The sequence below is a fragment of the Panthera onca genome, chromosome C2, assembly GCF_046562875.1.
Source record: "Panthera onca isolate mPanOnc1 chromosome C2, mPanOnc1 haplotype 2, whole genome shotgun sequence".
NCBI lineage: Eukaryota > Metazoa > Chordata > Mammalia > Carnivora > Felidae > Panthera > Panthera onca.
This window is the reverse complement of record NC_138347.1, coordinates 75,040,991-75,066,181: the sequence shown is the minus strand read 5'-3', so window position 1 is coordinate 75,066,181 and position 25,191 is coordinate 75,040,991. Positions and strand designations below refer to the sequence as shown.

At 38.8% G+C, this 25,191-nt stretch overlaps 2 protein-coding genes across 3 annotated transcripts in view; one reads left to right on the top strand and one right to left on the bottom strand.

Annotated features, from left to right (window-relative positions):
* The first annotated feature begins 5,650 nt into the window (after window positions 1-5,650).
* On the top strand, window positions 5,651-20,769 carry LOC132676583 (phospholipase A and acyltransferase 1-like). The gene is made up of 3 exons (XM_078453122.1): window positions 5,651-5,804; window positions 11,445-11,713; window positions 20,517-20,769. Exons 1-3 carry the CDS (start codon window positions 5,666-5,668, stop codon window positions 20,616-20,618), a joined length of 510 nt encoding a protein of 169 aa, XP_078309248.1. The 5' UTR covers window positions 5,651-5,665; the 3' UTR covers window positions 20,619-20,769.
* A 1,439-nt stretch (window positions 20,770-22,208) lies between these two features.
* Window positions 22,209-25,191, bottom strand: part of ATP13A5 (ATPase 13A5) — a 115,672-nt gene continuing 112,689 nt past the window's right edge. For both annotated transcript variants that reach the window (XM_081796604.1, XM_081796605.1), the window contains exon 30: window positions 22,209-24,669. In XM_081796604.1, the coding sequence (XP_081652730.1) occupies window positions 24,409-24,669 (261 nt within the window). In that variant the 3' untranslated portion in view covers window positions 22,209-24,408. The remainder of the gene's footprint in view (window positions 24,670-25,191) is intronic.

The window sequence follows — 25,191 nt, the reverse complement described above, 5'->3', positions numbered from 1 at the left end:
TAGGCCTCAGTTCAAATCTCAGTCATCTTATTAGAAAGATCTTCCACAGCTACTCTCCATAAAGCAGCAACCCCACACTCCCCAACCTTAGTCTATATACCTCTTCACCTGTTTCCGTCTGCTTATTAGCGCTTATTGACACCCAGCATGTTATATATGCTTTTGTTCAAATCTTTCCTCTCTCATTAAAATGTAAAATCTCTGAGCACAGGAATGTTAACTTTTTTTCATTACTACCTGTTTCCTGTGCCAAGAACAGTGCCTGATTCCAGTAGGCCATCGCATTCTTTCGTTGCATGCATGAGTGAAAAAGAGGTCGCTTGAATGCTATGACACTTGATTTCTTGTTCTACGTGATGCGGGAAGGTCAAAGGGGTCTTGTAGTTTTGTTGCAGAATCAGGACAGAGAAGTCATTTTGCTCACCTCCAGGTCTGGGTCAGAGGTTCCCCGAAGAACTCTCCCCGCACTCTATTATGTTTGTGGTGACATTTGGTACAAAGAGCTTGCTTGCTTTTTTCTGAGGACTGTCATAGCTCCGGTGCCTAGCCCAGGGCCTTACCACATAGTGGATGCTTAAGCAGAGTTTGACAAATGAATTATTGCATGAGCAAATAAATAACATGGAAACCAAGGTTTCTAAAAGTAATACATGGTAGCATCTGACCCTTGATTTCAGCTCAAGTCATGGTCTCACAGTTCATGAGTTTGAGCCGCATATTGGGCTCTGTGCTGACAGTGCAGAGCCTGCTTGGGATTCTCTGCCTCCCTCTCTCTCCGCCTCTCTCTCTCTCTCTCTCAAAATAAATAAAGCACTTCAAAAAAAGAAAAGCAATACATGGTTCTATGCATATTTAAGCTGTTGTATGAGGAAAGAGGGCTAACCTCTAAAATCAGACTCAAACTGGGGGAAGTAGAGGAGAAACAGAGACCATAAATAACAGCGGCAGTCGCATTTCAACTGATGAAGACTGGAGTAGAAAACCGAACAAAACACTTAGTAACTACAAACTATTTCTGGTCCCAGTTACATAGCTGATCTATAGCAAGTGCTATCATACCATGAGTCACAATTGTTCTTTTAGGAGCAAATCATATTACAGTTCTTTTAGTTTTTACTTGGTATCGATAAATAACAAATTAAAACCCACAGCAACATCGCTTGCTCTCAGCAATATATATTCTTTCCTAATGAACTGAACTGGCTAAGGAAGACTCTCCCCCCACCCCCTGCCACCCCAACCTGTGCAAGATGGCTCTGTGAACACACTTCAGTGAGAAAAATCTGGCTGGATCCAATGTAATCTACACTTCTTTATTGAGAAGAGATCATACAATGTCCTCAGTCGGCAGTTCTTAGCCTACCAAACTATCAGTCTATTTTGGGAAAACATGTCAGATTTGCTTTTATTCTCGTAAAAAGGAAAAAAAAATGCATTTTTAAAATTTGTAATGGAAAACCTACTAATCCTGGAGAGAATACTCCTGTCTAGGCTCTGCGATTTACTAGCCATGTGACCTTGGTTAAATTATAACCACTCTGACTGTAATTGCTTCATCCAAAAAAAAAAAAAAAAAAAGAGGAATTGTAAGAGTTAACTCCTGTGGGTCTCTGGCCCACCAGTTCCTTTCCCCAGCACCTAGAAAAGTGCTTCAGACCCGGAGCAAGCTTGATGAATGTTTCGAGAATTAGGACATGTGATACAGAGAAACTGTGATCTTTCATCTTGTGAATTTTCAGAGTATCCACTCCTAGCACATCAGTGGAGCTTAGAACATGTTTATTAAAAAGGAAATGATTTTTTAGTAGTAATAAAAAGATTAAGATGATGCAATTCAAGTTGTGGGTAATTGAGCCCAAATCATTTTTAAAATATATTATTTGAAAGAAATAAGTAGATGTAGGCAAGTCAGTAAATGTGACTTGCTCTTTCCCAATCTTCCCTGGAGAGGCTGGCCAGGTGGTTTTCAGTAACATGCCTTAGTAAGGGATTTTCTTCACACAGAGGAACACCCCACATGAGCTCAAATCTGAAGATCTCAGGACATAGTTCTCAACATGGAAATTGGTGGGAAAGTGAGGTTTTGGGTCACTTGCTTTCGGATTCAATAATACACGTGTCACATCCACAAAGAAGCTCTCGCACCAGCAATAGAAGGAAGGAACTCCCTTACGAGGTACTATCCTCCAGGAGAAGAGCGACTCCTGTGGCATTGGTAAAAGGCATCTACTGTCCGGCCCAATCAGAAAACTTGACAGCCCTTCAGGTAGACACAGCACAGCTAGAAGGTTGTGAGCAGAAGCACTAATTAACAGTGGCTTCATAGATACAAGAGTTTTTCCATATATCTTGATCTCTAGATAAGACATATGAAAACTCTGTTTATGTCAATCTGCTACACAAACGTGTTTTCCCCAAGATGACCTTCTCACTCACGGATATAAACCAGGTGGGATCTATGAGGCCCTCAGCACTAAACCATTCATCTTGCTGAGAAAAGAATACTCCGAGAATGTTCTACAGATGAAGCGTGTCATTCTCATGTATGAGAAAGTCTATTTCTGTGTATCCAACTGCTACTCATCATTCAAGGCCCAGCTCTCTGGTCAACCCTTTCTGTGAATCCTCTCCTAATCTCCCAGCTGAAAATGAGTTTTCTCTTCCCTTAGAACTCTGTTTCTCAGGGCCCCTGGACAGCCCAGTAGGTTAAGCATCCAACTCTTGATTTTGGCTCAGGTCATGATCTCATGGTTCCTGGGATTGAGCCCCGATCGGGCTCTGCACTGACATCATGGAGTCTGCATGGGATTCTCTCTCTCCCTCTCTACCCTTCCCCCACTCTCTCTTTCTCTCTCTCAAAATAAAATATTAAACATTAAAAAAAACCTCTTTCTCTCTTGTGGCTTTGAGAATTCCTTCTTTTTATTACAGACAGTGTTTCCTTTTTCTTTCCAGTTTTATGAGATATAATGGACACATACATTGTATTAATTTAAGGGGAACAGCATAATGATTCAATATTTGTATATATTGTGAAATAAACACCACAATAAGTCCAGTTAACATCCATCACCTCATAAAGTAACACATTTGTTTTTCTTCTGACAGGAACTTTCAAGATCTACTCTTATAGCCACATTCAAATATGCAATACAATAGTCATATCTATAGCCACCATGCTGTACATGACAACCTCAAGATTTATCTTACAACTGGAACTTTGTACATTTTGACCACCCTCACGCATTTTGCCCACTCTCCACACCTTCCTTTGGCAATCAGCAATTAATTCTTCAGAATTATGTGTTTGTTTGTTTTAGATTCTATATGTAGTGAGATTGGGCCTGTGTTTTTATTCCTCCGCTATACCAAGGAGCCTCCTCAGCAGAGCCAATTGCCTGCCAAAGGCCTGTTTAGCATGCAGTTAATAGTGAAAAGGGAATGAATGAAACATTAATCTAATATTCAGAATTAACTATTGCCTTCTCATTTGGATAGAGTCTATTTGATACAGCTTTAGGAACTAATTATACAGAAGCCCTACGGCTTAGTAGCTGAAGTTAGACCTGGAAGTTGGGAGATAATTCTTACTGCTCATTTACTAAGGACCCTTGAGGAAAATACATTACTTATCATTTCTCTCCTGGAATACTAGAACTGAAGGTGTCCATAAAGGTTATTTAGTCTATTTCCTAAGACACCCAGAGGAAGAGAGACTTACACAGATCAGCATTGTATATTAATGATCCAGTCAGAGCAGAAGCCTGCTCCAGACCCTAATCTATGCAATACAAAGTGGAGGTTACTTTGGTGAGGGATTGGCTGGTGAGAGGGGCAAGGAAACTATCTTAGGGGACAGAAATACTCTCTATCTTGACCGGAATGGTGCTTGCTGGAATGTATACACATCCCCCCAGTTCTACACTGAAGATTTGTAAATTTTACCAAGTGTAACATACTTCAGGGAAAAAAAATTAAGCATTTTAATGAAATTGCATAGTTCCTCATCCATTATTTCACTAATGCTATTTACTTTTTTTAAAAAAAGTTTATTTTTGAGAGAGAGAGAGAGACAGAGCGTGAGTGGGGGAGGGGAAGGAGCTTGAACTCGGAAAGGCGTTATCATTATCTAGACCCAAGTCAGATGCTTAACTGAGTCACCCAGACGCCTCCCTCACTATTATTATTAAATACATGTCCAAAATTTTTTCTGATTACAAAATAATACATATTTAGTAAAAATTCCAAAGTATCAGAAATGTAAAAACCTAGAAAAAGATTACCTTTCAAAGAACCACTCCCCACAGAAAAAACAAAACATTGTGTTTACTATACAACCCAGGTTTTATGTTTATATTTAAAAAAAGCAGCTTTTTTGATAGGTTGAAAGTGCTACATGTTGTCACCTGCTCCATAATCTACAGGACATATTGAGTAGTGTCATGCTATTATTTGTGACAACACTGTCCCCCTGCTTCTTAAGTACTTGAGATCTACATCAGAGAGATGAGAGACTCTGCTATCAATTAGAGATTCAACAAGGATATAGCACTAAATCTCCTTTTGAGTATTGATGAATGTCTGTCATTCTACTCTCATGCCATACTTATGTAGAAAATGTAACATTTCATAAAAATCGACCATCAGAGACTTAAATGTTCTTTCTGAAAAATAGTGACTTAAAAGAAAAAAAACTCACAAAGCTTAGAATTTTCATATTCATCAACATGACGAACTCCCCAACCTTCCAAGTTGTCTCACTTCTACGGTGGCCACCTTAACACTGTTTCTGGAATCAGTAAGTCAGGAACCAAGCAGAAAATGGGGCAGTAAGGGAGGGGTGGAAATCTGTGTGGATATTTGTGGTTGTCACATGACAAAGAGCATTTACTGATATTTAGTGGGTAGAGACTGAAGTACCTAGATTGCACAGCAGTTTGGCACAAGGAATAAATGTCCCGTGTATTACAATATGACTGAATATGTGACTGGCCACTCCTCTGAGTCTGGAACTTCTTTCTGCTTAAGTTAAACGAGAGAGAAATTTTGCAATACAAGGTATTTTTTCCATAAAATATCAGTGTCAGCCCTCGCATACCATGTTCTTTGATTTTATTTATTTGAGAGGCTGAAAGGCTTCTCATCTTCTGCCACTGTTGACTCTTTCATGGTAAGTAAGTGCACACTTATGGACATTTTATTGTATCTTTTTGTATAGTCATGGACCGATTATTTACATAAGTAAAATACGTACTATTGTAAATTTACTTCACCTTTTTGTTCAAATAGGGCACAATATTACATATTTTTGAAATTTTGTGTATGGTAAATATTTTCTATGAATATCTGGATTTAAAGAGAGAACTATAAGATGCTTAATATCGTAAAAGAGATCTGTGGTTGATCAGGATGAGAAGCATTGCTATAGAAAATTAAACAATTAGCAGAAAAATTCTTTCCCACTTTTTTTCACTTTTGCACGCATAATTCAGTGTTGGAATCATACAAAGAATGATCATACAAAGGACAGTGGTGTGAGTTTAAGTCTTTAATACGGAATGCAATCCCAATAAACTCTGTATCCTTATACTTCTGTGGAGGTCTTAAACTGATTTTCTTTTGGCAAGTCATGTCAGCTAGATCGTCTTTGTGTCTGTCATTGCAGATGGCGTTTAATGATTGCTTTAGTTTGAGCTATCCTGGTAACCCCCAGCCAGGGGGCTTGATTGAAGTGTTTCGTTCTGGCTATCAGCACTGGGCACTGTACCTGGGTGATGGTTATGTTATCAACATAGCACCTCTAGGTAAGTTTTGTTTCCCACAACTCCTGGAGGTTTTGAATTCTCTTGTTATAAGAAGGAATCATGAATGAAATCTTAAAAAAAAAGAAAAAAAATGTAGAAAGTAGATATATTTATCCGAAATAGGTTTAATGAAGGACATAGTAAGACCAAAGTGGCTTTGGTTAAATAACAAAGACCAATTAACATTAAAATGTTAACCATTTAACATTAGAATCTAGTAAAATCTCTGGATTAAAAAAATTAATAAAAAGGAAATAATCCACTGGGGAGAATATTGCTCACAAACATAAGCGTCAGTGTCTTTACCTATCACACTAATCATTTCAATTTGTTCAACATCTATTTATAGATTACCCAGTATGTGCCAAAAGCTATTCTAGATGCTGGGGATACATAAACAGCAAAATCCCAACAAACATATGGGTAAAGAACTATGAACAGTATGTAGAAGAAAAGAAGTCAATACCCATCTTTAAAGGGACTGATCTAGGAATTGTACAACAGAAAAACAAAATTTATGCCTATCACATTAGCAAACGTTTAAAAGTGATAACAGCTAGTGTTGATAAGAGTATAATGAAACCAATGCAAGTATATTGTTGAAGGAAATGAAAGTGGATAACTTCATTCATAAAAACAATTTATTATGGCATAAAAACAGACATGTAGACCAATGGAACAGAATAGAAACCCCAGAAGTAGACTCACAAACGTATGGCCAACTAATCTTTGACAAAGCAGGAAAGCATACCCAATGGAAGAAAGACAGTCTCTTTAACAAATGGTGCTGGGAGAACTGGACAGGAACATGCAGAAGATTGAAACTGGACCACTTTCTCACAAATTTCACAAAAATATACTAAAATGGATAAAAGACCTGAATGTGAGGCAGGAAACCATCAAAACCCTAGAGGAGAAAGCAGGAAAAGACCTCTCTGACCTCAGCCATGGCAATTTCTTACTTGACATATCCCCAAAGGCAAGGGAATTAAAAGCAAAAATGAACTAGTAGGAATTTATGAATATAAAAGCTTCTGCACAGCAAAGGAAACAACCAACAAAACTAAAAGGCAACAAATAGAATGGGAAAAGATATTTGCAAATGACATGTCGGACGAAGGGCTAGTATCCAAAATCTATAAAGAGCTCACCAAACTCCACGCCTGAAAAACTACCCAGTGAAGAATTGGGCAGAAAACATGAATAGGCACTTCTCTAAAGAAGACATCCTGATGGCCAACGGGCACTTGAAAAGATGCTCAACGTCGCTCCTCATCAGGGAAATACAAATGAAAACCACACTCAGATATCACCTCACGCCAGAGTGGCCAAGATGAACAAATCAGGAGACAATAGATGCTGGACAGGATGTGGAGAAAAGGGAAACTTCTTGCACTGTTGGTGGGAATGCAAATTGGTGCAGCCGCTCTGGAAAACAGTGTGGAGGTTCCACAGAAAATTAAAAACAGACCTACCCTATGACCCAGCGGTAGCACTGCTAGGAATTTAACCAAGGGTTACAGGAGTACTGATGCATAGGGGCACTTGTACCCCAATGTTTCTAGCAGCACTGTCAACAATAGCCAAATTATGGAAAGAGCCTAAAGGTCCATCAACTGATGAAAGGATAAAAAATTTGTGGTTTAAAAACACAATGGAGTACTAGGTGGCAATGAGAAAGAATGAAATATGGCCCTTTGTAGCAACATGGATGGAATTGGAGAGTGTGATGCTAAATGAAATAAGCCATACAGAGAAAGACACCACATGTTTTCACTCTTCTGTGGATCCTGAGAAACTTAACAGAAACCCATGGGGGAGGGATAGGAAAAAGAAAAAAAGAGGTTAGAGTGGAAGAGAGCCAAAGCATGAGACTCTTAAAAACTGAGAACAAACTGAGGGTTGATAGGGGGTGAGAGGGAGGGGAGGGTGGGTGATGGGTATCGAGGAGGGCACCTTCGATGAGCACTGGGTGTTGTATGGAAACCAATTTGGCAATAAACTTCATATATTGAAAACAAAAGAAAGCAATTTAATAGTGTGTATGAAGAGTCTTAAAAGAGTTCCTATGCTCTGACCCTGTAATTTTACTTCTCTGAGTCTATTCTTCAGAAGTATTTATAAAGATGTAGAATAACATTCAGCATAAAGGTATTCACTTCTATCTCATAAAAGTTTAAAAAACAGGCAATGGCAGAATAACAAATGATGGTGAGGATGTGGAGAAAAGAGAATATTCCTGCACTGTCAGTGGGAATATAAATTGGTGTAGCCATTGTGGAAAACAGTATGATATTTCCACAGAAAATTAAAATTTCCTCAAAAATACCAATGATCCAATAATTCCACTATTGGATATTTACCCAAAGAAAGTGAAAACACTAATTCGAAAAGATGTATGTACCCCTATGTTTATTGCAGCATTATTTACAAGGGCCAAGATAAGGAAGCAACCTAGGTGTCCACTGAGAGATGAATGGATAAAGAAGATGTAATATATATACTCGCTCACACACACACATGCACACACACAAATATATATATATATATACACAAGAAGTTATGTATATGTATATACACATACATATATACATAATATGTAATATATATATAATGGAATGTTAGCCATAAAAAAGAATGAGATCTTTGCATTTGCCTTAACATAGATGGATCTAAATGGTATTATGCTGTGTGAAATAAGATAAAGACAAATACCATGTGATTTCACTTCTATGTGGAATCTAAAAAAAAAACCACTCACCCACAAAAAAAACAAAACCCACAAAATCACAAATGAACAAACAAACCAGAAACAGACTCACAAATACAGAGAGCAAATGGGTGGTTGCCAAAGGGGAGGGATAGGGGGATAGGTGAAATATGTGAAATGGGGGCGCCTGGGTGGCGCAGTTGGTTAAGCGTCCGACTTCAGCCAGGTCACGATCTCGCGGTCTGTGAGTTCGAGCCCCGCGTCAGGCTCTGGGCTGATGGCTCGGAGCCTGGAGCCTGTTTCCGATTCTGTGTCTCCCTCTCTCTCTGCCCCTCCCCCGTTCATGCTCTGTCTCTCTCTGTCCCAAAAATAAATAAAAAACGTTGAAAAAAAAAAAAAAAAAGAAATATGTGAAGGGGATGAAGAGGTTAAAAAAAAAAAAGAAGCCAACAATGGCTTAGATTCAATAGTGGACTAGTTAAGTGAATTATGACTTTGTCACAGAATATTGACAGAATTCTTTAGTTGCAAGTAACGGAAACAAACAAAAGTTAGCATAAGCAAAAAGGCAAATTCATTGCTTCACTGAGGAAAACTACAAAAAAGGATAAAGATGGTTGGTGCTGGCTTCAAGGATGCCTGGATGTAGGGGCATAAACATGAGTATCAAGACTCACATCTGCATTTCCTTTCCAAGTATTGTCTTAATTCTCCCAGACTATGCCTCTCTAGGAGACTGAACTGATAGTCATCAACATCCTTAGGCTCTTATTCTTACAGTCTTGTGATCTAATAAGAGAGGGCCAATCCCTGCCTGTTGCAGTTAGAAATAGCATGGAGAACAATCTGATTTGGGCGAGTGTGGATCCCATGCCCATCACTGCACCATCGTTGTGCCCTGGAGAAGGAGATACTGTGATTAGCCCACACAAAATCATTTCCAGAAAGAAAGAGGCAGAGGTGGGATGGGGTGCTAGATAAGCCAAAACAATAGCTATTTAACGGCCATTAAAAATCATATTTCTGGACATGCTTAATTGCTTGAGAAATACTCTTGCATGATATTTACTTGAAAAAAAATCTAGATTAAAAATGCAGTGTGTCATATTATACCTACTTTGCAAAGAAATAATATATACCCATGTGAATGCACACATAGGCATGCTTCAATATACATGTGTTAATAAAAGACATAATAGAAAGATATGATAATATTATTATCAAAATAATAACATGATTATGGTTGGGCAGATAATGGGTGATTTAAATTTACACATTTATGTTGTTTTTTTATATATTTCCTAAATATTTAGAAATAAACACAAATTAATTCATTTTTTAAGAAAAAAACTGTATGCAAATAACAAGTAGCCTGGAGATTTTTTTTTCTTCAAGTTACATTTAGAAAGAAGTTTTAATAACCTTGGTCTTACTATCTTGGAGATGTCTGAGAATTTTTAATGTAGTGACTTTTGCAACATCTTGAGATATTTGCCTCTTGTTCTAGAATATTGGGAATGGAAATGGCAAATAAAGTGACATTTACGATACACACCCATTAGTTTCTGCAGAGTCTAGTGATTAACAGTAAGCAATGCTGCAATATCTCTGCAGTTTTCACGTCTGGAATACAATAAGAGATTTTTCTGCTCTTCCCTTATTTTCATGTGTTAAGCTCCATTTTAATATGGTTCTAGTACTGAGCTCTGATCCTGTAGACTGAAACGCAGTTTTCTGGTTCTATTGTTAACTACTCAGGTGGTATTTTGCAAGCCAGTTTACCTCTCTAAGCTTCAGTGTCCTCCTCTATAAATTGATAGCATCAGACTAGTGTAAATAAAACTTTAGTAATTCTAACTAGGAGATCTCTGCTCTAAGAACTTGTACAAGAACTTCCAATGTGTAAGATATTAACTGGAAATGCTGCTTGAAGGAAAAGGAACTTGGAAGGTAGGAAAAAAAAGGGAGTGGAAAAGAAAGTTAGCTTTTAGTTATTACAAAAAGGAAGACTCTCTTCACACCGGTTACATGGAGACTCTCTCATGATTGACTTGAACACATAGCCAAGCATAGCAGTCTTGGGCAGATGGAGAGGGACCAGGGCCAGGTGTTAGAGCTGAACACTGAGCAATCATCTGTCCAACCTCAGATACTGGCAGTAGCAGGCCAGGAGACAAAGGTATCTAGACAAAGGTAACTGTTTGCCAACTGAGGCAGTTAAAAGGGAGTTGCAGGGGTGGGACATGTAACAGGTGGGTATGGCATTGCATGGGGCTGCATCTGGTGGACAGGGCCTACTAGGTTAGATTCAGTTTCAGGACTTAGTTTCTTGGCCTAAAGGAACTGGCAAGATAAAAGCAGGGCCCCAGCTTGACCCCAGCTGACCCCTTGGAGGGGTTTCAAATTGGAACCAAATTGAAGCCAAGTTGAAAGAACAAGTGTAAAAAGCAGAGAAAGGGGTAAGGAGCACACTTAGACAACTAGGACGAGCTTATCAATCACAATGCACACAGCTGAGGCCCAAAGAGAGTAGCTGGGAAGGGTTCAGATGCTGAATAAAAGCATATTTTATAGGGAAAAAAAAAGGAGACAATGGTTTTATTTGTATTCTGTTAGGGACACATACCAAGATCTCTAATAATAATGCCAATTGATAGAGAACGTGTTTCTCAAGAATGGGTAGTTTTCTCACTCAATTTTCTCTATGGGCAGATACAGGTTTCTCTTCTATTTTCCCTCATTATAGATAAACTACCAAGTGAGTTATTGAGCCTGGTATGATTAAAGTGGCTTCTGGTTTGGTGCTAAGTTGGGAACCGAGCTGGGTTCAGTGACTCCATCACTTCCAAACATGTGGCATTGCAATACTCTGGCATTGGGGTTCTCTGAGCTGGGTCACCACATCTTGCTAACCAGAATTCTCCTTATAGAGGATGGCATTCCTGCAGCATTTACAAGCGCCAAGTCTATATTTAGCAGGAAGGCCCTGGTGAAGATGCAGCCCCTGAAGGATGTCGTGGGAAACGACACATACAGAATAAACAATAAATATGATGAAACTTATCCTCCTCTCCCCATGGAGGAAGTCATGCAGCGGTCAGAGATTGTTATTGGACAAGAGGTGGATTATGACATACTTGTCAACAACTGTGAGCATTTTGTGACTTTGCTTCGCTATGGAGAAGGAGTTTCAGAGCAGGTGAGTTTTCTTTAGAAGACATAGAAGTTGCTTACCTTGGGAAAATAAGCACTACTGACTATAAGATTCTCAGGCCTAAAACAAAATGAAAAGAATGGAGAAAAGGTGAGAATCCTGAAGGATAAGGACAGGAATTGAGGTGTCCAAGATCATGTAGCAGTTATGACCACATTAATGCGTGAACGTGGACATTTTGAATTTGGGGCTGGAAGGAGCTTGAAGCAGAATCAAGACCGTAGCTTTTCTGTCAGTCCTGTTGAGTTCTGTCCTTCAGGGTTCCTTCCTTCCATTTTTCTGCCATACAGCAGCCTCACATGCTGAAAGGGACATTCTGAAAAGAATGTTGAAATATTTAAATGGAAGTTCCTTTGCCAGAAATAGAGATGGTAACTCTGAGATTCTTCTCCATTACCTGACTGAGAGAGGCCAGCTAATGACAGACATATTTTGGTGGCTTTGAAAATTGTTTCTGTCTCCTTGCAATGCTAGTTTCAGAGGAATCTTGTGCTTTTAAGCAGGTCCTTTGATTGGTTGAGATTTTGGATGATTTCTTAAAATGGATCAATTACTTTATTTTTAAAGTAGCATGCAATGTTGTCGTCTCTCACACTATTTTGTAGCGTGGCAGATTCCTAACTAAAAGCATGCTTGGTTCATTTGCCTTCTTTCTACCTATTGTGGCACCAATCCAATTCCAACGTTGATGTTCTAACCTAAAGATTTATTAAAGGGATATTAGAGAATGAATAAAGGCTCCCAGTATCCTGAAATGGTTGAATCAGTTACAGAAACATCTGTTCTAAGGAATTAGTTTCCAATTCCCCTCACGGAAGCTTGGGAAGATGGGACAGGGAACATAAAAGGATACATTTGTTTTCATTAGGAAATAATTTAATTGGAAATGCATTTCTTTAGGAAATATATTAACATAATGAATGTGCTATTCACATGTAACAATAAATCGCTTGTGAGCCAGAGCACAGAAAATATCCACACAAAAAATCCTGTTCACCTTCGCATTAAAAACTAAGGGTGTAACTAGGAAGTGAAGTCCATTCCTCTCCTTTGTAAAGGATAAAGTTGTCCACTGTGTTCAAGAAGCAATTTTTTTGAATGTGGCTAAAAAAAAAAAAAAAAAAAAAAATGGGATCAGAACCATCTTCTTGCTTTGGCTCTAATTTACCATCCCTCATCTTTTCCCCTTTCATACCCAGAATCAAGACCCATGAAAAATTAATCATTCCTCAACAACTAGAACTGTTCTCTAGCTGGTTCTGTTGCAGGAAGTACAGTGACAGCCCCAAGAACTCACCTAAGCTTTGAAATTGTGCTTACCTGAGCTACAACCACATCTTCCCCAGTTATTAGGTTGGTGGCTTGGAGAACATTGTTTATCAGTTTCCCAACCTATAAACTGAGGCTCTTTGGGGGATTATACTAGATATTTGAAGTCTCTTAGTGCACTGTATTATATATCATCCATCTCAATAAACAATGTGTCTTAGATGAATGTTATTTTTAATTATAGTAATTAAGAATTTTATAGCTCTGTATTGGTACTCCTCGATAAAATTTATGTTGATCTGATAGAAACTGTAGCACATTATTATTATTTTCATTATTATCAACAATTCATAATATTACTACCAACAATAGCTAGTGTTTGATTAGTTTTGGGGTCTCCTCAGGGATTAAGGGCCTTTTTTTTGAAAGTTTCAACAAATTTATTTATGTATTTATTTACTTATTTATTTATTTAAATCTAATTTATTGTCAAGTTAGCTAACATCAGCATATATAGTGTCCTCTTGACTTTGGGAGTAGATTCATTGCTTGCATACAATGCCCAGTGCTCATCCCAAGTGTCCTTCTCAATGCTCATCACCCATTTTCCCCTCTCCCCCACACCCCCCGCAAATCAACCCTCAGTTTCTTCTCTGTATTTAAGAGTCTTTTATGGTTTGCCTCCCTCTTTGTTAAAAGCTATTTTTCCCCCTTTGCTTCCCCCATGGTCTTCTCTTAAGTTACTCAAATTCCACATATGAGTGAAAGCATATGGTACAGTCTTTCTCTGACTGACTCATTTCACTTAGCATAATACCCTCCTGTTCCATCCACATTGTTGCAAATGGCAAGAGGTTGTTGCCTGTTTTCTCCTCTAGGGTTTTGATGGTTTCCTGTCTCACATTTAGGTCTTTAATCCATTTCGACTTTATTTTTGTGTATGGTGTAACAAAGTGGTCCAGTTTCATTCTTCTACATGTTACTGTCCAGTTCTCCCAGCACCATTTGCTGAAGGGACTGTTTTCCATTGGATACCCTTTTCTTGCTTTCTCAAAGATTAGTTGGCTGTACATTTGTGGGTCCCATTCTGGGTTCTCTATTCTATTCCATTGGTCTATGTGTCTTGTTTTTGTGCCAATACCATACTGTCTTGATGATTACAGCTTTGTAGTAGAAGCTAAAGTCTGGGATTGTGATGCCTCTGGCTTTGGTTTTCTTTTTCAACATTAGCTTGGCTATTCAGGGTCTTTTGTGGTTCCATACAAATTTTAGGATTGTTTCTTCTAGCTCTGAGAAGAATGCTGGTGCAATTTTGGTATTTCACTGAATGGGTAGATTACTTTGGGTATTATTGACATCTTAACAATATTTGCTCTTCCAGTCCATGAGCATGGGAATGTTTTTCCATTTCTTTGTGTCTTCTTCAATTTCTTTCTTAAGTGTTCTATAGTTTTAAGCATACAGATCTTTTACATCCTTGCTTAGGTTTATTCCTAGATATTTTATGGTTCTTGGTGCTATTGTAAATGGGATCAATTTATTGATTTCTATTTCTAGTGTTTCATTATTGGCGTATAGAAATGCAACTGATCTCTGTACATTGATTTTATATCCTGTGACTTTGCTGAGTTCATATATCAGTTCTAGCAGCTTTTTGGTGGAGTCTTTTGGGTTTTCCATGTACAGTATCATGGCATCTGCAAAAAGTGAAAGTTTGACTTGTTCTTTGCCAATTCGGATGCCTTTTATTTCATTTTGTTGTCTGATTCCTGAGGCCAGGACTTTCAACACTATGTTAAACAACAGCGGTGAGAGTGGACATCCCTGTAGTGTTCCTGATCTCAGAGGGAAAGCTCTCAATTTTCCCCCATTGAGGATAATATTAGCTGTGGGCTTTTCATATATGGCTTTATGATGTTAAGCTATGTTCCTTCTATCCCAACTTTCTTGAGGGTTTTTATTAAGAAAGAATGCTGTATTTTGTCAAATGCTTTTTCTGCAACTATTGACAGGATCATATGGCCCTTATCCTTTCTTCTTTTAATGTGATGGATCACACTGATTGATTTGTGAATATTGAACCAGCCCTGCAGCCCAGGAATGAATTCCGCTTGGTCATGGTGAATAATTCTTTTAATATACTGTTGAATTCGATTTGCCAGTATCTTGTTGAGAATTTTTGCATCCATGTTCAAGAAGGATATTGGTTTGTAATTCTCCCTTTTAGTGAAGTCTCTATCTGGTTTGGGAATCAAGGTAATGCTGGCTTCATAGAATGAGTCCGAAAGTTTTCTTTCCATTTCTATTTTTTGGAACAGCTTGAGAAGAATAGGTATTAACTCTGCTTTAAATGTCTGGTCGAATTTCTCTGGGAAGCCATCTGGCCTAGGCTCTTATTTGTTGGGAGATTTTTGATAACTGATTCAGTTTCCTCGCTGGTTATGGGTCTGTTCAAATATTTTATTTCTTCCCACTTGAGTTTTGGTAGTGTGTGGGTGTCCAGGAATTTGTCCATGTCTTCCAGGTTGCCCAGTTTGTTGGCATATATTTTTTCATGGTATTCTCTAATAATTGTTTGTATTTCTGTGGTATTGGTTGTGATCTCTTCTCTTTCATTCATGATTTTATAGGTCCTCTCTCTTTTCTTTTTGAAAAGTCTGGCTAGGGGTTTATCAATTGTGTTTATTCTTTCAGAAAACCAGTTCTTTGATGCGTTGATCTGTTCTACTGTTTTTTTCAGATTCTATATTGTTTATTTCTGCTCCCATCTGTATTATTTCTCTTCTTCTGCTGGATTTGGGGTTTCTTTTTTTTTTTTTTTTTTTTTAATTATTTTTTTTAACGTTTATTTATTTTTGAGACAGAGAGAGACATAGCATGAACGGGGGAGGGGCAGAGAGAGAGGGAGACACAGAATCGGAAGCAGGCTCCAGGCTCTGAGCCATCAGCCCAGAGCCCGACGCGGGGCTTGAACTCACGGACCACGAGATCGTGACCTGAGCTGAAGTCGGAAGTTTAACCGACTGAGCCGCCCAGGCGCCCCTGGATTTGGGGTTTCTTTGCTGCTCTGCTTCTAGTTCCTTTAGGTGTGAGGTTAGGTTGGGGATATTTCTTGTTTCTTGAGATAGGCCTGGATTGCAATGTGTTTTCTTCTCAGGACTGCCTTTGCTGCAAGGGATTAGGGGTCTTGGACATAGAACAGTTTTCTTGGGGAATGGCTATGTATTTCTCTGAAATTAAAAAACCTCAACAGCATTTAAAAAGATTAGAAAGGTGGAAGGATCATGGTCCATCTTTTTCTTCTTCGTGCTTTTTTGTGTTAAAAAAGTTATAGGCTTTATTTTTTTTTAGAGTAATCTACAGTTCACAGCAAATGTGATCTGGAATTTTAGAGAGTTCCCACATACCCCCTCCCCATCACCCATATACACGGCCTCCCCAACCATCACCGTTCCATATCAGTGTGGTATATTTGTTACAAATAATGAACCAATACTGACACATTATCCACCAAAGTCCATAGTGAAGGAAACTAGAATATCACCTCAAAATCTGTGTCATAAGGATTATTATTTATTATCAAGAGCTGAAGGCACTTAAGAAGGAGGCCCTGCTCTCCACATATTTGCCTAAAAGTGGGAGATACATTTTGAAAGGTGTCCCTCTTCCCTTTGCTAGCAGGAAGGACAAAAATTAATCATCACAGACAACCAGTAGAGGAATCTAAATAACAACACTTACTGGGGCACCTGGGTGGCTCAGTCGGTTGAGCGTCCGACTTTGGCTCAGGTCATGATCTCGCGGTTAGTGAGTTCTAGCCCCGTGTCGGGCTCTGTGCTGACAGCTCAGAGCGGGAGCCTGCTTCGGATTCTGTGTCTCTCCATCTCTCGGCCCCTCCCCTGCTCACGCTCTGTGTCTCTCTGTCTCTCAATAATAAATAAATGTAAAAAAAAAATTTATATAACAACCCTTACTAACTAGCCTTTGCCATTAATTTCCCATGTTTACCTTACCGCGGTCTGCCATCCTAGGCAGCCTGAAACTGCTTTCTTTTGTCCTGCCATTACTCTACAAATGTATTGATCTTTGCTGAAGATGTGCTATGTAAGCCTGAATTCTAAGCCACCTCTTTGAATTACTCTTCCCTGAGTTTCTCCTGTGTATGTTTGAGATGTACATGTTAATAAACCTCTGTTTTTCTCTTGTCAATTTGCCTTTTATTAGTGAGCCTCAGCTGAAAACCTAAGATGCACAAAGGAAAAATTTTGCCTCTCCTAAAATAGTTTACATTAGGGTTTAGTCTTAGTGTTTTGCATTCTATAAATTATAACTGTATAGTGACATATATCCACTAGTACAGTATCATATGGAATAGTTTCCCTACCCTAAAACTTCTCCGTGCTCTCTTTGCCTATTCGTCTTTCCTCCTCCCAAGTCTCTGGCAACTGCTGAGAAGAATGCATACTAAGCAACATGCATTTAAAATTCCTCCATGTCTTTTCATGATTTGGTAACTCATTTTTCTCTATCACCAAGTAACGCTCCGTTGTCTGGATGTACATTCAGCAACTAAAAACCATCTTGGTTGATTCCGAGTTTTGGTAATTATGAATAAAACTTCTAGAAACATTTGTGTGCAGGGTTTTGTGTAAATACCAAAGGGCATGATTACTCGATTGTATGGTAAGAATATGTTTATTTTTGTTAGAAACCATGGAAGGTCTTACAAAGTGGCTGTGCCCTTTTGCATTCCCACCAACAACGAATGAGAGTTCCTGTTTTTCCATGTCTTCTTCCACATTTAGTATTGTGAGCATTTTGGGTTTTAGCCATTCTAATAGGTACACAGTGGTGTCTCACTATCTTAATGTGCAATTCCCTAAACGTGTATGAAGTTAAGCATCTTTTCATATGCTCCTTTGTGATTTGCATATTTGACGATGTGTCTCTTGAGATCTTTTGCCCATTTTTAAACTGGGTGGCTTGCTTGTTTTCTTTTTGTTGAGTTTTAAGAACTTTTTACATATTTTGGATAACAGTTCCTTATCAGATTTGCCTGTTGGAAATGGTTTGTTTTGTTGTTTTCTAGTATGTGGCTTGTCTTTTCTTTTAAAAAAGATTTTAAGTAGACATGTTCCACTGGTATAGTCTTAACAAGGTATTGAAATGTGCCTAGCTTTGTGGAAGATGGCAGCACTCTTGCATAGGCCTGAACAAGCTGATCTACAATATACCCTGACTGTGCTTCAGTGCATAGCACTGTGAACTTAGAGTCTCAGAGGAAAAGGAATTTTGGTAGACCTTGTGGTCATCTGTGACCCAGCTGTGCTATGTCAGGATACAGCACTCCAGATTCAACTAATGTTTCCTTGGTCATGTTTAGATCCTCAGAATGAGGCTTTTATTATGGCCCACAGTCAGAAAGCCCTGTAAAGGATAAAAGTATGAAGAGTCAGCTTAGGTGACTTTATAATCCTAAATTGTGAAATAAAAGCTCGTGTTCATATAGGTTCTGAGAACATTCTGAGATGTTACAATCTTGCAAGTCAGATCCTGTTACTCAAAACGCCAAGGGATTGTCCCAATCACGCAGGGTTTTGCCATCTAGAATGTAACTTGAAGTGTTTGGGATTTGGGAAACCGCGTGCACTATAGGAAATAGTTTCCTTGTAATAGTATCTGGCCTGTGTGCTGTCAGGGGATTTTGGCTTAGGATCACATTGCTTTCCCCAGGCCTCTTAGATCTGTGGGATTTCTTTCATCTCTTGTATTTCTACTGGCTGAAAGATACCCAGTGAGTTAGGTCTGCGTTTAGCAGATCCCAATACACAAAACGCCAAGGGATTGTCACAGGATTTTGCTGTCTAGAATATAATTTTAAATGTGTTTGGGATTTGGGAAGCCCACAGGATCTTCCCCAGGGCTGTACCCTACTGCCATTTGACTCCTCTCTCTAAAGATACCAATTGCATCTTCCTATTTGTTCATTGCCCCGCCACCACCACATTTCCCTGTATCAGATCTTGGGATCTCAGCATCTGCCTGGAATTATATGAGAGTTAGGCTTGATTATCCGATTGACTATCTGATTATTGATTTTGCCTCTCTTTGGAATTTTGTCCTCTGTCTTGTGTCTGCCTGTCCCCCTGGCTCCCCATGGGTAGTTCTGGACTGCAGCAAATTCTGACTCTTTCCCCGGGAAATAACTTAGGTGGTGACTAATTAAAAATTATGAGTAAAATAATCAAGCAACCAAATAAAGTTAGGATTGTAAAGTAAAATAACATTTGTCATTTGTTCGCCAGCTGCCACTCTCCCTGGCAGTTGGGGATGGTGGCACAGCAGGGAGTTTTGGTGCCTGGCCTTGTCCCTGCAGACCGCAGAGTGATATAAATGGAGTAAATGCTCCTGTCATTGGCCAGGCCCTTGTGGTCTGGTTCCCACAGGGAAGCTGCAGGTAGGGAGGCAGCACTATGTGGCAGTCACGTAGGGGTGGCAGGCTCTGTGGTGGAGACCTGTGGGTTAGAGAGAAGGCATGCTCAAATGTGATCTGGGTCAGGCTTTCCAGCATTTGGGTTGGTCCCTGGAATCATTTGGGGAAAATATTTTGCTTTATTTGAAAGCCTGATTTCTTCAATCCCAGAGAACAATTGTTGTTTTCAGAATGTCTGATGACTCTGAAGCATCTGAATATGACCTTTGGGTCATAAAACTGCATGCAAACTCATGCAGATGGAAGGCAATATTAGCTGAGTGCCATGAAAATCATGAATATTTATTAGATCCCTCATCATGATGATTAATACCCTTAAAGCTACAAACGTCTGAACTCCTTTATGGACAACTGAGCTTGAGAGTAGTTTATTTTAGTTTGTCTACATGAGAAATTAATTTGTGACACAATAGTTAACATCAGTAGCGACCTCTTTTGAAGTTTGTTTATCAAAAGAGAAATTGTAGCTACCAAATAAGAGCATAGAGGTATTTAGTTTAGATTACATCTGTGAATTCTTTCTCTAGTAGACATTCTTGAGTCAGGAACACACATGCGCACACACACACACACACATGATATTCACTCTGGTATAGACCAAACTAGGGTGTATTAAGGAGGTAGGGATTGTTTGGAAGAGAAACACATGGTTCATGGCTCAACCCATATCTAAACATGTTGGTGGTATGACCTCAGGCAAATCACTTAACTTACCAAGTTTTCCCAAATAGGAGTAACACTACCTCCCAGATGTACTATGATGATTATTAGGAATTGTGCCATCATGAGTTATAAACTATTGGGGGTCATAAAAATATGAGAAACATATGCCTACATGTATTTAACTATCTCTTTGTCATAATTATAAAAATTATAAATTTATTCATCTTCACACAGAACTTAATTTGGCATGAAGCTTTAAATTTTTCTGGTGTCATTGAAAGGGTCTTCAGTTTGCTTGGATTTAGGACACTGAGGTGCCTTTAGAATAAGCTGTGGTGTTTTTTGTTTCTCATTTCTCTATAGGCCAACCAAGCAATAAGTACCATTGGGTTTGTGACAGCTGCTGCTGGTGTCTTCTCACTCCTGGGCTTGTTTCCAAAAAGACAAAGAGCAAAATACTATTAACAATTTACTGAAGAGATATTGGAACTGAAGGAATTTGTGAGGAGGGAAAAAAAAAAAACTGGGAATACTTATTTTCGATGCATCATTATTGTTCAAAATTCCAGTGATGGATGGCAGTCTCTTTAATAAATTGCTTACTGATGTTATCGCATTATTGAGCCGTGGAAATTTTTCTCCCTACCAGCAGAGATTTGCTGTGGCAGCTTAAACAAGAAGCAGTAGCCTTTTGAGCAAGCCAGCGGAAGATCTTAACACAATCACATCATATTTTACCTTTTACCATAAATATTGGTTTCCTTTCTCCTGAGGGTGGGCTATTTTGTACTTGCCAGAGGAATGAAGAGCCATTTGTATGTGGTTTTAAAAGAAATGTTAAGATTCCCAAATTGTTCAGATTGACATCTAACTGAACAGAAAAGAAACTGGGAAATTGATGGGCATTGAGGTGGGCACCTGTTGGGATGAGCACTGGGTGTTGTATGGAAACCAATTTGACAACAAATTTCATATTAAAAAAAAAAAGAAACTGGGAAATTGAGCATTTGGTTAGGCAGTTTGAGGAGCTTTGATTCACAATCCATTTGAGGGTGGACTCCTAGCTCCTAGTTCCTGTGCAGATGGGGTTGGGGCGGATGGGAGCTGGTGTCCTTTGCTCTGGTGTTTGGGATCCAGATTTCCCTGGAAGTCACTCATTTGTCAGGAGTATGTGTCAGGAGTGAACAGCAAGAGTGGGTTGTTCTGTTCTACGGAGCTACATTGTTTTCTTTGAAGTATTTCGGGGGTTTGACCCTTTTAACCCTAACAAGAGATCATTAAATGTAGGTTTGAAATGCCATTTTTAGAAAACAATATCTCGTGTTACTGTTTAAGGCTTTTACTGTAAGTCAAGGAGTGTCATGATTTTATCCTTGCATTTTGTTGATTATATGTTGAATGAAACAAATTACTTTTTAATATGTTCCCAATGTAATTCCTGTTGGCAGCAGGTGGAAAAAAAGTGAATGCAGGTCTCAATACCCTAGGATTGTATCAGACATTGTAACATTACCCTACCAACCACACTGCTAAGCAATGATATCCTTCTTATGTCATAATTAAAAGCATGACATTAAATAAAGAAAAAGTTCAATTAAATGGGGGTGAGAGGGTATGATCAGGGAATAAGGAACGTGGTAGATAAAGTAACTAAACAGAAGACTCAATGAATAGATAGGGTCTATGACCCTATCAATGATAGGGACCCCATCTCTCTTCCTTGTTCCCTGTCTAATCCGTTCCCTTTCTTATGACACCAGTTCTGCCTCCAGATAACTCCCAAACTCCCTCTTCCTCCACTTGTCCTCTGGGAGAGGTGGGTGTCTTCTACCGGATACCATGATCCAAAGTCACCCCTTCATTTTTATTCTACATTAAGTTTCTTCTTCCTTTTATGCTCTCCTTTCAAGTAATAGTAAAAAAAAAAAAAAAAAAAAAAAAAAAAAAAAAAAAAGAAAGGAATTTTTCTAATATTGTCAAACTAGGGTGAAATTGGCATCAGCTTAATGTGTTACCTTTCCCAGGGTGTGCTTACCTTTTAATAAAGTATGACTGCAGAGGGCAAATTTTACCCAAAGCAGGAGACTCGGGTGTGGTGGGATTACCACACCAGCCGATGGGAGAGGGAACGGAAGTGGAGACAGAAAGGACCTCCTGAGGATCTTCAGGTCAAACCTTACTAGTGAATTCTAGACCCCTCCACTCCACAAGGCAGTCCTAGCTGTGCTGGGTCACAAATGCACTTCTAAATTGAATTCGATGATATCTTTTCCACATAGGTTGTGTTCAGGCTCCAGTGGTGTTCACCCTGAGAGGAAAGCTCACAAAGGTAGTCATCAGTTTTCCCATAAAAATGTCCATTCTTCATGATGGGCAGCTTAAGACTGCCCAGGGCCATGCTCATTGTGCTTTTATCAAACATTTCTTCCAAGACTATTAAGCCCTTCTCTGAGAGTACTTTCAGCAAGGTCAAGCATAGGGTTCAACTTTATTATGTGCCCTCCCCACACACACACAAAAAAAGATCTATGAAATAAATATCATCATCTATCAGATAACTAATAGGGTGTTGGAAAAACTGGGCAAGGGAGGCTGTACATTTATTGAATAAAGATTTTTTTAATCTTTTTATGTTATCTAAATGTCATAGTGTGTCAATTGAATCTTCTGATTCTGAAGGTCAAATTACTAAATACAAATAACGCCAGTTCAAGAAATCTGAGCTGCCATATATTTTAGGTTGGCATACATTTCTTAATCTAGAATTCTGCTTTGTCTTTTCATCTTTCATTGGTAGTCACTAAATTAGACACATTTTAAAATAATCCCTCTCTAAAGCCATCCACCCAAGAAAAGGTTAAAAAGCAAATAAAGTGTAAATAAAAAGGGTTTGTTTTTATAGGAATTTGCATTTATGCTGCTGGTGTGTATAACAAAGTATATAGTACTATATACAGCAATGCATTGCTGAAATGTTAAAAACATTTTTTCAGCTCTAAGGATTACAGAATTATAAAGGTATTATTGAATGCATCTATCACTGTTAGGCCCATAACTGAAGCTCGTGGGATAGAACTGGTTAGCTAATTGCCTATGAGCCATTAAAGATATATTAGCAAAACTCAATTTATGGTCACAAGGAAAGCCTACTAGCTAATTTAAAAGGTTCACTAGAGATGTATGTCCTCTCAAGGTCACCGAGAGGTAGATATATATTAAAGGTAATAGCGTACAGAATATATTTACAGAGGATATACCTTTTCTTGTGGCCATTAGTGCGCACATAATGATTGAGTAAAATAATGAAAAGATGAAATGGGACTTGAGGTCGTTCAGCAGCCTGATGCTTGTCATGCTGTAGACACAAACATTAGGAGTCCCTACTCCAGGATTGTGTTTTAAGATGAGCAATGCTGAGTTTGAACCAACTTTTTGACTTAGAACCTGAGGGTTTCATCTGTCCATAGCAAAAAATAAATAAAACTGTCATGTTTCTTTAAGTGAAAAGTATAGTTTAACATTTGTCCCATTATCTTTGTGATCTACCACGGACTTTCAGGCTCACTGCTCCCAAAACAATATACTTTGGGTTATGCCAACATCAGTGGAGTTGGCTTAGATATAAGCTGTGCCCAAGCCAAGATTACAGGCAGTTAACAGGCACCTCCATCATTTTCTACTTATTACAGAGTTAATTTTTCTGAAGGAAATCTCAGTTCTTCTTTCTTTATTAAAGCCATACAAAAGAAGCAAAAAGAGGAATTTTGTGACCTTGGGCAAAGTTAAGTACATAAATGGTCTTCGCAAGTAAATATAAGGTTCAGTAAACCTGTGATAATTTATTGACAGAAAGACTTTTTCCCCCCACATTCTTTTATTTGTCTGTGAAAATAAAGATATATTGGTGAAACTTTCAAAGACCAAACTCTTCTTGAATTTTCCTTCTACTGATGTTCATATCACTAATTTCACTACCATAAAAGCTTGGGCATTTCAGCCAGGATAATGGTATGCAATATTAAGGAAAAAAAAAAAAGACAATCGAGGAAGTTCATGTTTTTCCTCAGTAGCGGAGGATACAGTCAAAATAAGCATATTTAAGGTTCTTTTTTGCAAGGTTCAATACATCGAGAAATGCACCTTGAATTCTCTGATGGATAAAGAAAGGTAGAGGTAGACTGTCATCACCTCTCCACAATATGTTAGTTTCTGGGAGCAAGGAGATGCTGTTAACCCCATATGACAATAATTCTGATTACAGCCTGGTCCAAAAATGCTGTTCTGTGGTTTGGCCTTCCAATTCGAGTTTCGCTTTTGGAATCTGTTCAGGGCTTTCATAGCCACGGTTGATGTAGAATCCATTTTCACCATCGCCTGAATAATCCGTTCTGTTTGTGGGAGGCCAGGTGGAATCTTCTGCCAGCGTTTTTTGCCAGTGCCTATATTGACTTTTAGAATAGAATCCAAATTCTTTTTTGATCCACAGCCAGAGCTTTCGATTTTGAAGGATGAAATCCTGAGAAATCAGGTGGAGAAAACAATCAAACCATCCTTCCACATTCCCCTGCAGCCAGGGTGCTCACCGCCCGCCCGGGGCCTCTCAGATGTACTTATTTAAAGCTGCTTCTGCGGCAACTTTACTCCCTGCTGTCCCCACCAAGTCTAGCAGCTCCCTGGTTCTCTCCCTTGAGAAGGGAGTGTGCTTGTGTTCACACCAAAAGCTTACAGCCTTTCATTTCTACAGATTTCCTAGTTAAATCCTGGCTGGTGATTCACCTAGAATTATTTTACTGCCAGACTGAAATGATAACAAAATAACATACTCAAAATCGAGAAAAGGAAAAAAAAAATCACTGCTACCTGCCACAGGCCACTTACAAGGTGCCCCCTGATGGTTTGTTGAATGAATGGAGGAACTCTAGAAATCAAATGGGTTTTGCTTTCCGTTTGGGAAGGGTTCTCTTTTTTTCTATGTTCACATGCACTCACAATGTTTACACATTTATAATAGGAATGGTCAAATTTTGCATTCCACTTC

Bases quoted from the DNA above. Each gene is read 5' to 3' on its own strand.
- LOC132676583 (XM_078453122.1), top strand. From the start codon at position 5,666: ATGGCGTTTAATGATTGCTTTAGTTTGAGCTATCCTGGTAACCCCCAG. The intron at 5,805-11,444 runs GTAAGTTTTGTT...TTCTCCTTATAG, and splicing joins TATCAACATAGCACCTCTAG to AGGATGGCATTCCTGCAGCA. The intron at 11,714-20,516 runs GTGAGTTTTCTT...ATTTCTCTATAG, and splicing joins GAGAAGGAGTTTCAGAGCAG to GCCAACCAAGCAATAAGTAC.